This window comes from Saccopteryx leptura, chromosome 1 (genome assembly GCF_036850995.1).
Source record: "Saccopteryx leptura isolate mSacLep1 chromosome 1, mSacLep1_pri_phased_curated, whole genome shotgun sequence".
Classification (NCBI taxonomy): domain Eukaryota; kingdom Metazoa; phylum Chordata; class Mammalia; order Chiroptera; family Emballonuridae; genus Saccopteryx; species Saccopteryx leptura.
Genome location: NC_089503.1, coordinates 300,794,414 through 300,807,168, shown reverse-complemented (window position 1 = coordinate 300,807,168; position 12,755 = coordinate 300,794,414). Strand labels below are relative to the sequence as shown.

Here is a 12,755-nt window from a genome sequence, read left to right as displayed (position 1 = left end):
TATTAATGACGGTCATCACTATTAAGTGGTCTAAATAAAAAAATGGGTATCGTTTGAATTTGATTATATGTTATGGCTCTCTAATTTGCTGCTTCTCTGTCAAGAACCTTTTCTCTTTCTCATCGGTGAGAAGAGGACAAGGAAAACAAAAACAAAAACAAGAACAAACAAATAGCCCCCCCCCAAACCACCAAAAACAAAAACAACCCCACACCCCAAAAAACTTCTCAGGAGCAACATTCTTTTCCGGACCCGGTTGTTTTTTCCTTTTGTCCTCTAGGGGCCGCTGTGTTTCCCCGAAAACGTTCTGGATGCCTGGTTGCCGCGAGACCGTCGCCAGGCAACCGCGTGTATATACACTCCTGGTCCAGCCGGGGTCTTGTCAACATGGCGGCGCAACGCCCCTCCTGGACCGCTCCGACCGATGTGACTGCCACACCGGTGTCTTCGCTAGGACATCCCCCGACTTCAACCAGAATCTCGAAGTCTTCCCTGCACTCGAAGGCGAGCTCTCTGAACCCACTGCGTTGTTCCACCTGCGTCGAGGACCCGTTGCCCCTCGCCGTGTTTTATGGGCCGCTGGACGCTAAGAACCCACTGCTGGTCTCCTGTGAGAAGGAGATACAGGAGTTGCTAGGCTTCATGAAGAGCAAGAAGGCTCTGGCGACAACGGAGGAGCAGAAGCAGGAGTTCCACCGGCGCTGGTAAGCGGAGGCAGGGCGCGCGCTGGTGCGGGGCTGGCGGGAAAGCTCCGGGCCAGAGGCGCAGATGCGGGCAGGACGTCGGCGGTGGTGGTCCGGGAGCTGGGTCAGCGGTGCGGCCCGACCCGGCCGCGGCCCCGGGGCCCTGGAGATGTGAGCAAAGCCTCAGAAGTGGAGATGCATCGCTATTTCAATCCTTCAGTCTATCTTGGCTTCCTGCTCGGGTCAAAATAAAAACAAAGCAGTGTTTCATTCATTCTGTTTCTGAGCGTCTCCTAATACTGTTCCATCCTTGCCAGTACATTTTGGGCTCACTCACGGGGTTTACAAGTGTCGTGTTGTAGGTACAGTTTTGTGTCCAGAGAAAAAGGAATACCTAACTTAGGGGTAGACTAGGTTTTTGAAAACATTCTCGATGCCATGAAGTATGTTATTCTGTGAACATGGGCCTTTAATTCCTTTTTATAGTCTTATTAGGATCACAGTGGCTTTTTCTTGATTTTGTCATTAATTTTGCACATCTGTACCGTTTCGGAGGTTTTATCACCACGTTAATATCTCAAACTTCAAACTACCTGTTTTTAAGTTTCTTTTCTGTTTATGTTACCATTCTTTCCCCCAAAGTGCAGTACAAATGGAATATTTACAGATCTAGACAAGTGGCAAAGAATACCAGAATAACGAATACTTTCTTTTTTTAAAATTTAATTTAATTTAATTTTTTTTAAAATATTTTATTTATTGATTTTTTTGTGAGAGAGAGGAGTGAGAGAGAGAGACAGAGAGAGAGAGAAGGGGGAGGAGCAGGAAGCATCAACTCCCATATGTGCCTTGACCAGGCAAGCCGAATACTTTCAACTTATATTTTCATTTATGTATTTAGTATGAAGAGATAGTTTTAACTTTTTTTATTATTCTTTCATGCATTTAACTATTTATTGGGCACCTACTATATAATCAGATACCATTCTAAAAAAATCAAGTTGTCAAAAGATATACAACTTTATATCCTCATGGAGCACATATTTTGGTGACTATAGATGGCTACTAAACAAATATGTAAGGAAATTATTTCTCAAGGAGGCAAGTGGTGGTGAAAAAATTAGAGCAGGTAGTGGGGATGGAGGATATAGGATGAGTGTTACAATTTAAAATAGGGTGATGCGGGGAATGGTCAGGGAAAGTAAGGAAAAGTGACCTTTGAGAAAGATGAGTAGATATGGTAGCTAGTGGTGAGGCTTTCTGTAGAAAAAGTTGGTCAAAGAGGGAGAATGGCAAGTGTGAAGGTCCCTGAGTGGGATTGTGACTGTGGGAGGAACTGGTTTCTGGCAGGAGCTAGGGAGATCATAAGTTTGGTTTTTAGATATATTAAGATTGAGATGTAATTCAACATTTAGGCAGAGCCATTATATAGGTAGTTGGACATTTGAATCTGGAGGTCAGAGACGATAAACATTGATATGTCCACGTATCAATGGTATTACATCATGGTTCTTGACAGAATGGCTAAGGGAGTGAGTGTAGATGGAGAAGAGGAGAGTCTAAAGACTGAACACCGGGGTGCTTGAACAGTGACAATAGGGAGGCGGGGGAAAGAATAAAAACAAACTGGCAGAGATTAAAAAGAGTAGCCAAGGTGATAGGAGAAAATCAGTAAGTATGTGCTGTAACTGAAAGCCAGATAGAGAAAGTGTTTCAAGGAGGATGGGATGGTCCATCAACAGGGCAAATCCTGAGGATGTTGGGGCCAAGTAAGATGAAAACCAAGAATTGACCAAGGAGAGTACATTACATACCTAAGCTATAAAGATTTGTATTTAAAATATTTCTGTGTTTGTGCCTTAGATAGATAGCACTTTATTTTCCCATCTCCACTACCAACATTCTAGTTCAAATCACCACCATCCAGGATTTTCCCTGATGAACAAAATAGATATGGGGCTTATAGTCTAGAGAGGGAGATAGGCTTTCAGCGAGTCATTAAGTCAACACAGAAACAAATGCTGGGAAGGAAAGAAGTTATTAAGCACTTATATGTGCCAGGCATTATATTAGGTGCTGGGGATAGAGCAGTGAACCAGACAGAAATCCCTGCCCTCTTGGTGCTTATATTCTAGAGGAGCAAACAGACAATAAGCATATTCAATAAGTATATTTTATGGTGACCTGGAGAGTAATAAATGCTAAGGAGAAAAATAGATAGAGGAACGGGTATGGAATACATGACAGGAGGCTGTCATTTTCAATAAGGTGGTCAGAGTAGATGACACTTGAGCAGAAGCTTAAAGAGAACACAGCAGGGACATTTCAAATGAATGGTGAGGGTGGTGACATTAAACTGAGATTAGAAGGGTGCCTGGCAATTGAGCAGGCAAGGGGAGAGGATAGAGGGAACCGGCATGTGGGAAGATCTTGGCAGGAAAGAGTCAGGGACTTTGGAGGAGTGGACAGAAGCCCAATTAGCATTGCTTACTGAGTGTGAGTGCAGTGGTATGAGATGAGATTAGAGGAATAGGTGGGCTTTGGAGGTTTTAAAGGCCATTTATAGAGTTTGTGTTTACTCCAAATGCAATGAAAAACCATTGGGTAGTTTTTTGGCAAGATATTAACCCTATGAGATTTTGTTTTAAAATACTCTTTTGGTGACCTTGTCAGATGAAGCAAGAATGACAATGTGGAGAACAGTTAGGAATACAGGAGGTAGGATTTGTTTTTATAACATATTGACAGGTGGTTATTTTTTAAAGTCAAAATTTGTTTCCTTTTATAACTGTAAGAACTCCTGTAAGCATGAAAATTCATAGTATTTAAAATATAGATTTTGATCATACCAGCAATGACATTAAATTTAGAGCGTGATAAATTTTTAAAAAGGTATGCTTTTGTTATAAACATATAAGGTTTAGATATTCTGTTTAAATAGTTATGATTTTCTATTTTAGAAAATTCTAAATATCCAGAGGCAGCCATAATTAATCAGCAACCCAAAGTATGTTAATATCAGTTTTTAAATGATATACATTATATAGTCTATATTATATTTTCCTTGTTTAATCATTATGTAAGCCATTCCCAATGAGCAGTCTTAACTTGATCTGAGGGTTCACTTAAAAAAAAAAAGTTCTTATTATATAAACTTGATTGACTTAATAAAGCTGGTGTTTTTCTTTTATGAGTAACAAGCCTAGTCATCATTATCTCATCCATAAGGTTTGGAAGAATTAACTCTTTCATCTACATAGTTTAAGAATTCTAGCAACACTTGGTGAATTTTTGGATTCATTGTATTTATTCTAAGACTGTAGCATTTCATGAGCATCAAATGAAACTGAAAAAGGTAAAACAAAACCCCCCAAAACTTTTTTCTTTTTCTTTATTTAAAGATTTTATTTTTATTCATTTTAGAGAGGGGAGAAGGAGGAACAGAGAGAGAGAGAGAGAGAGAGAGAGAGAGAGACGGTAGGGAGGAGCAGGAAGCATCATATTTCGTATGTGCCTTGACCAGGCAAGCCCGGGGTTTTGAACCGGCAACCTCAGCATTCCAGGTTGACGCTTTATCCACTGCACCACCACAGGTCAGGCACTTTTTCCTTTTTGAACTTCTCTGGGCTGTATTTGCCCAGACTATTTATTTGGCATTGTTATTTAGGACTTGGTACATATATATATTTTTTCTGTCACTAAGATTATTACGGTCCAGGAAGGCAGGAATACCTTCTTCCCCCAACTTCTCTTGTTACTCAATCAGTATCATTTAATTACCTGAATGAATTGACATGTTTTTGTTGAGGTTGTATTATTAGTCCCAACATGTACATCATAAGTACTAGAACCATTTTCAGTCCTTAAGTTTAGATTCCTGTCTGTATTAGTCAGTTTGGGCTGCCATACCAATACCATAGACTGAGTATATTCAACAGAAATTTATTTCCTCATAGTTCTGGAGGCTAGACCCAAGTCTGGGAGATCACTTTCTCTGAGACTCTCTTTGTGGCTTGCAGAACAGATATCCACTTTGTCCTCATATAGCCTTTCCTCTGAGGAAATATATATATATATAGAGAGAGAGGAAGAGAGAGAACAAGAACCAGAGCAAGATCAAGTGCTCTCTGATGTCTCTTCTTAAAAGGGCATTAATCCCAAAGGACTAGGGCCCCACCCTTATGACCTAATTTAACTTGATTTACTTTTTTAGAGTCCCCTTCCCCAAAGACAGCCACCCTAGCAGTTAGAGCTTTAACATATACACGTTGAGGGGACACAATTCAATCTATAACACTGTCCTTATCTAGAAATTGATGAGATAAGATTGAGCAACTGTTAAGAGAAATTTGTATTTTTCCTAAAGGTATTTATAAAGTCTGAGAAAGAGGGAAGGAATACATGTTAACTAAATGAATGAACAAAATAAGCAATGGTCTGCTACCCTTTGAAACTCTGATTAGAAACCACATTGAAAATACTGTATACTTTATTTTTGTTTTATTTGGTGGAATAAAGCGTAACCCTAAATGACTGACTGGATATTTGAACCCCTATGTAAAAAAGAATAAAATAAGAACAAGAAATTTTTTCCTATTTTTCCTTCCCTCCCTCCCTCCCGCCCGCCCTCCCTCCCTCCCTCCCTCCCTCCTTCTTTCCTTTTTTTCCTTTCTTTTCCTTCCTTCTTTCTCTCTCTCTCTCTCTTCTTTTTTCTTTCTTTCTTCTAACAAATATTTATTATGTACCTACATATACTAGACATTTGCTATTCTTGGAGATTGAAAATGATTAATATAGTTGAGGTCCTTGTCTCAAGGAGTTTATATTCCAGGGAGTTAGAAGGCTCAGTTACATACCTACTAGTTAAGCACATGGATATACTAAGCCTCAATTTCATAAACTGTATTAAGGATATTAATATTACCCATTCCATTGTGAAAATGAAATTAAAAAAAGTAAAAAGCATGGTGGCAAAAGATTCAGAATAGCCAACATAATATTGAAAACGAAGTTGGAGAACTTATACTACTTTCAAGACTTACTATAAAGCTATAGTAATCAAATGAGTGTAGCGGTAGTAAAATAATGGACAAACAGATAAAAGGAATAGGACAGAGGAGTCCAGAAATAGGCACACATAAATATTGTCAACTGATCTTTGAGAAAGGGGCAAAGGCAATGCAATGGAGTAAATATAGTCATTTCAATAAATGGTATTAGAATAACTAGATATCCATGTGTAAAGATTGAGTCTAGACATAGACCTTATGCCCTTCCCCAAAACTAACTCAAAATGGGTCGTAAACCTAATGTAAATCACAATGCTCCTAGAAGCTCCTAGAGCTAACATAGGAAAAACTACATGACTTGGGTCTATGCCTTTGTATATAATATCAAAGGCATGATCCATGAAAGGAAGAATTGGTAAACTGGACTGCATTAAAATAAAAAAATCTGCTCTGTGAAAGTCACTGTCAGAAAAATGAAAGCCAAGCCATACACTGGGAGAAAGTACTTGCAAAAGACATAGCTCATAAAGGACTATTATTCAAACTATACAAAGAACTTTTAATATTCAACAGCAAGAAAGCAAACAACCTGGTTAAAACAGTGAGCCAAAGACCTTAACAGTCACCTCACCAAAGAAGATATGCAAGTGGAAAATAGACCTAGAAAGAGATGCACCAAGTCTGGGCTGGTTAGCTCAATCAGAGCATCATCCTGAAACAGCAAGGTTGTGGGTTTGATCTCCGGTCAGGGCACATACAGGAAGTGACCAATGAAAGCGCAACTAAGTGGAACAACAAATGAATGATTTTCTCTCTCTCTCTCTCTCTCTCTCTCTCTCTCTCTCAAATCAGTCAATGAGTTAAAAAGATGTTCCACACCATATCTCATCAGGAAGATACAACTTAAAACAACAGTGACACATGACTACATATTTATTAGCACGGTTAAAATCCAGAACCCTGATAGCACCAAATGCTAGTGAGGATGTGGAGCAACAGGAACTCTCATTCATTGCCGGTCAAAATAGCCACCTTGGGAGACAGTGTGGTGGTTTTCTACAAAATGAAACCTATTTTGGTAAATTGTTCTCCTCTGTATTTGCCCAAAGGAGTTGAAAACTTACATTCATACATAAGTTTATGTGAATGGATGTTTGTGGCAACTTTATTCAAACAAACAGAGCTTGGAAGCAAATGAGATGCCTGTCAGTAAGTGAAGGATAAGCTGTGGTATACCCAGACAACGGAATATTATTCAGTGCTAAAAGCAAAGGTGCTATCCGGCCATGAGGAAACACAGGGGATCTTAAATACAGATTACTTATTGAAAGAAGCCAGTCTGAAAAGGCTATATACTGTATGATTTCAACTTATATGACATTTTGAAAAGGCAAAACTATGGAAAGAGTAAAAACATCAGTGGTTGCCTAGGGTTGGGAGGCGGGAGGGATGAATATGCAGAGCACAGAGAATTTTTAGAGCAGTGAATGGTAATGTCATTGAATCTTTGTCCAAACACATAGAATGCACAACACCATGGGTAAATCCTAATGTAAACTCTGGACACCAGGGGATAATGATGTGTCAAAGTAGATTTATGAATTGTAACTATCATACCACTCTGGTGGGGGATGTGGATAATGGGGGAGGCTGTGCATGTGTGGGAGCAGGGGTTATCATAGGGAATACTTTATACCTTCTCACTTCTTTTTTTAAATGAGAGGCGGGGAGGTAGACACAGATTCTCACATGCACCCTGACTGGATCTATCCAGCAAGGGCCCTAATGGCAATGCTCTGCCCATCTGGGGCTGCTGCTCTGTCACTTGGCAACTGAGCTATTTTAGCACCTGAGGGGAGGCCATGAAGCCATCCTCAGCACCTTAGGCCAACTTGCTTGAAGCATTCAAGCCATGGCTGTGGGAGGAGAAGAGAGAGAGAGAAAGGAGCGAGGTGGAGAAGCAAATGGTTGCTTCTCCTGTGTGCCCTAATCAGGAATCAAGCCCGGGACTTCCACACGTGGGGCCTGACTCTACCATTAAGCCAACCAGCCAGGGCCTCACTTTTTCTGTGATCCTACAACTGCTCTAAACTGCATATAAAGAACTTTGATCAGTGCTTTACACAAAAGAAGCAATAATTTTAACTATAGTTACAATTTATTAATAGTTAGACATTCACAATAAGGTACATTGGAAAGACTCAGCAAGTTTTTAAAGATTGTTTGCTAATTAACTGAGCTTTCCTACTGACTTTGAAGATGCCATTTTATTTTATGATTTTTACAGTGCCACCTCTTTGTTTAATATCTGGAACAAATATGCACCCCGGCTGCCAGCGGCCTATTACAGTGAAAAGCTTGTGAAGGTTGGAGATAGCCTTTGTGAAATGAAAGTAAGTGCTTCCGGAGTTAAAAGAGCCTAAATGAAACTCATTTGGATAATTGTATTATTGTTTGATTTGTTACCATTCCTATTTTACATGTGTTTTCTTTTTCTTTTCTTTTCTTTTTTTAGAAAGTTTTAATGAGGCACAGTAACCAAAAAAGTGTTTTTTTATTTTGTAGTTGAGATTTTCCAGAGGTGAGAGATTTCTGTGCAGAAAGACAGCTGGCCGGGGATAGCTAGGAGCATAGGCCCTAGTTAGCAGAGGGTGTGGTAGGCGCCCAACAGGAAATGCTGAGTCATCATGTTCCTACCTTACACAAAGGAGCCCAGGCACCACTTCCTGTTGTTTTTCACATGGTTGACCTTACCCAGCAGACAACTCTCATGGCTTTTGGCCTTGCTGCTGTGTTGCCTGCTTCCCAGTGCCCTGTTTTAATGACTTTCAACTGCTTCTTAATGTTTTGCTGAACGTAAATACAGCAGTCATTCCCATACATGCCCTGTTTCTTGCTAAGTATTGTATTCCAAATTGAGTTTGCCTCTATTTCTAGTTCCTTATCAATACCCAGGTATTGAATCGCTGTGGACTCATGAACCTGGTAAGACCACACACACACCAAGGCTGAGTTTTCAGTTAAGGATAATGAAAGTTTTTCCCTTAAGCTCTCACAAAGGCCCACATTATTCCATGTCATAGATGAGTGTTTGGCATGTCTAGGATCCTTGGACCAAGAATTATGTTATTCAAAGTGATTTTAGGCTGGAAATGGGCCATATTTAGTATCTTTTCAATCTTCAGTTTCTCAGCATCATTTTCTTCCTACATTTCTATTTTCTAGACTTGAATTTTTTTGGTTTGGGAGGGATGTTTACCAAACAGGATAAGAGATGAAGGAACTTTCATAATAAAGAAATAGACCTATTTCCTCTTCCAAAATTAGAGAATGACCTTAGTGATTGGACTGTGGTTCTCAGAAACTTTAAAATGCAGAGTTAGGAAAACTATAGAATAAAAGAACAACAGATGAGATCCAACTTGTGAGCAATATCTAGGTTAAGTGGAATCACAGTTTTGACAAGAATTAGAAAAGTGCTCCCTCTCCATTTTTATGCTTCTCAACATAAGAAACTGATGATACACAGAAGGATTTGGGGTTGTTTAAGGAGGATGCAGGTGGGTGGAGTGGATTTGGGGGGAGGGAGGAGGAAGGAACATGTTAGGATTTGATCAAGCAAGTGGATGATATAGGTACTGACTAAAGATTCAGAATATTTCAGAGAGAGAGGCCCGATAGGATATTTTAAAATTTGCTTAAAAGAACAAAGAAAACACTTTACATGCTTTTCACTGATGGGAAAGTGGGCTAATACAGATATTTATAATTCTGAAAATGAACTCAGTTTATTACTTTGGTTCTAGAATCTCTATTTTTATTTTAGTTACAGTAAAGATTATTTTGTTGGAATAGTCTTGTTTTGAATGTAGATTTGAATTCATTCTATGAATCAAGTTAGAACAAAAAAGAATCAGAATTTAACAAACAAATCAATAGGAATAGAAACAAAACAGCATTGACTGTGGATGCCTCCCAAGGGGCTAGGTAACCTGAAAGGCAGTTCACACCCAGGTCAGCCGCTTTTCCTGGAGACACAGTTATGGGGGGGGGGGGGAGGGAGCTGAGTAAGGGTTGCAACAGACATATTTCAGAGCCCTACTCACATCCACCTCCCTGAAACTGCCCTGATCAGCTGTGCCTGTGGACTACAGAACTGAGGCATCGGACTTTGTAATGAGAATGTAAGCATGAATTAGAATGAACAGACTTGTCACTGATAATAGCTCGGACACTTTTGGCTCGTCCCCATGCAGCTTCACTGACTGTTGACAGATGAGAGATTGAGCCAGCACATCATCTGCATTTTTCCTCCTTCCCTTCCCCTTTTTCTCAACTCCCTCCCCTCCTTCTCTTCCTCTTCCTTTTCTTCTTATTTTTTCTTTCCTTTCTTCCTTCTTTTGTCTGTTTCTCCCTCTTCTTTCTTTCTCCCTTTCTCCTTCCTCCTGCTCTCCCCTCCCCTCCTTTCCTTTTCTTCCTTCCTCTCTCTCCCCTTCCTGCTTTCTTTTCTTTTTCTCTCTTCCTCCTCCTCTCCTTTTCTTTTTCCTTTCTTCTTTTTCTTCCTCCTTCTCTCCCCTCCTATCTCTTTATTTCCTTCTTATTTGGAGCTTAGATGGTATCAGAGAAGCAAGGCTAGTTACACAACTCATCTGCCTCTCTGACTGAGTGGGTGGTTACCAGGATGTTGATGTTGAATTTTTTGGATATTCTCATCTTTGAGATTGCGATGGTCTTATCTCACAACAGGCTTGCTGTGTGGAGAATTAAATGAAACAATGCACATGAATTGTGTAGCCCAGTGGCTATCAATCAGTACGTATTTGGAAATGATAGTGATAATGGTAGTAATAATGAAATGGTGGTAGTCATGGTGGTAATAATCAAGATTGCTACTCTTAAAAATAATATAAATAATACCTAGTGGTATAATTAATAATGGCATAATTTAATAATTATTTAATATTAAAAGAACTTAATAGTTTAATAGTTATTACAATTTAATAAGCAAAATGATATTTTGAAATTTTCATCAAGTGCTCTTTTTATTTCAGGAATATAAATTGGCCCTTTTACAGTGCTATGGAAGATATCTTCAGCAGTTCACTGTGAACTTTGATGAGAATAAAACAGATGTGCATCAATTCAAAACTGTCTTTTTTCCAAAAGGCTTTGGAGACAAAACGGCTATACTTACAGTAAGATGATAGCAGCTAAAATAGCTGCAATTTATGATTAGCTATGCAATCTATCCTTTTGTTGACAGCATCTAAGTGTTTTTCCTTTGCTGAGCACAGCATATGCTTATGTGCTATAAGTTGCTTAATAAATGTTTTCAGTGCTGGATAAGAAAGTGCACTTATTAAACTTTGTAAAGATGCTTTGGAGATTGTATCAGTATAATCACTCATTCATCCAGCAGATAGTTATTATTATAATAACTAATATTTATAGAGTATTTTTAGTTTACAAAGTACTTTGGGAAGCATTTGATCTTCACAATAACTGTGAGTTAGATACTATTATTACTTTTATTTTACAAACGAGAAAAAGAAAGCTAACCACACAGTGTAACTAGTGGCTCTGGAGATTAAACTTAGATCTTCTGATATAAAATGTTATGCTTTTTTCTGGTATACCAGTATTATTATGTTAATTGCTACCATTGATTTACTGGTTGAGCAGTTAGCATGTGCTAGACTTTTATATGCAGTATATGAATTATCATCTCATCATAGTCTTAAAAGGTGAGTACTACTATGCCTCTTTTACAGATGAGGAAACTGAGATTTTTATTAGAGACTAAGAAACCAGCCCACTTAGCAATGGACAGAGTTGGTGTTTGACTCTTAATCAGTTTGACTGACTCCAAAGCTATGTTATTGCAAACTTGATTATTCAAGGCCTTGGGAACATATGTGGTTTAATAAGCTGAAAATCTCAAAGCATGTTTGGGGGTACACTGAGTAGTTTAATTTTGGCTTTATCATAGGTGCATAAATAGGAAAATGGGCAAGATAAGTTGGCACCCTACTGGGGAGAGTACTAAATGAAAAGCTTAGGAGTTTGGACTTTGTATATTCTTTTTGTATATTCTTTTTTTTTTTTTAAGCTGGAAATGGGGAGAGACAGTCAGACAGACTCCCACATGCGCCCGACCAGGATCCACCCGGCACGCCCACCAGAGGCGATGCTCTGCCCACCAGGGGGTGATGCTCTGCCCCTCCGGGGCGTCGCTCTGCCGCGACCAGAGCCACTCTAGTGCCTGGGGCAGAGGCCAAGGAGCCATCCCCAGCGCCCGGGCCATCTTTGCTCCAATGGAGCCTTGGCTGCGGGAGGGGAAGAGAGAGACAGAGAGGAAGGAGGGGGTGGGGGTGGAGAAGCAAATGGGCGTTTCTCCTATGTGCCCTGGCCGGGAATCGAACCCGGGTCCCCCTGCATGCCAGGCCGACACTCTACCGCTGAGCCAACCGGCCAGGGCCTGGAGTTTGGACTTTGAAGGGCCCTCCCATCCCAGCCTGGTCCAGGCCTCCATCTCCCTCTCTTGCACTATTGCATCATCCTGCTCCCACCAGGCCTCACTGGCTTGGCACCAGTGCCCTGGTGCGTGCCACTGTCCGCAAAGCATATATCGCAGATATATGTGTGGCTCATCCCTTCCTCCCTCAGGTCTCCTGCACTGCCTGCTTTATTTTGCTTTATATCACCAGCTACATTTTCATTTGTTTATTTTTTATTTTCTGTCTCCCATGCTAGAACGTGAGCTTCTTAAGGACACGGACTGCTCTAACCTCTAATCTATAGTGCCTAGAACAGTGCCTGGCATGTAGTAGATCCTCAATAATCTTTATTGAATGGATGAGTGCATGGTGTGAGATAGTCAGAATTATTAATTTGAAACAGAATAGATTAGAAATAAAAAGACTGGAGGCAGAAGGAAAAGCAGAGAAGTCAATGTATGAGTCTGCCAGCAGGGCTTTTGTGATGGATGCAAATACATGTGAAGAATTTGGTTCTTTCCATGTCAAGTGGGAGGTCTGGTGTGACACTGGCACCTTGCGGCTTT

The 12,755-nt window shown here is 40.0% G+C and overlaps 1 protein-coding gene across 1 annotated transcript in view; it reads left to right on the top strand.

The window, feature by feature from the left end:
* Positions 1-387: 387 nt before the first annotated feature.
* CFAP54 (cilia and flagella associated protein 54) overlaps positions 388-12,755 on the top strand; it is a 322,454-nt gene continuing 310,086 nt past the window's right edge. The window contains exons 1-3 of the mRNA XM_066357258.1: positions 388-704; positions 7,980-8,085; positions 10,744-10,887. Coding sequence (XP_066213355.1) covers positions 388-704; positions 7,980-8,085; positions 10,744-10,887 — 567 coding nt within the window. The remainder of the gene's footprint in view (positions 705-7,979; positions 8,086-10,743; positions 10,888-12,755) is intronic.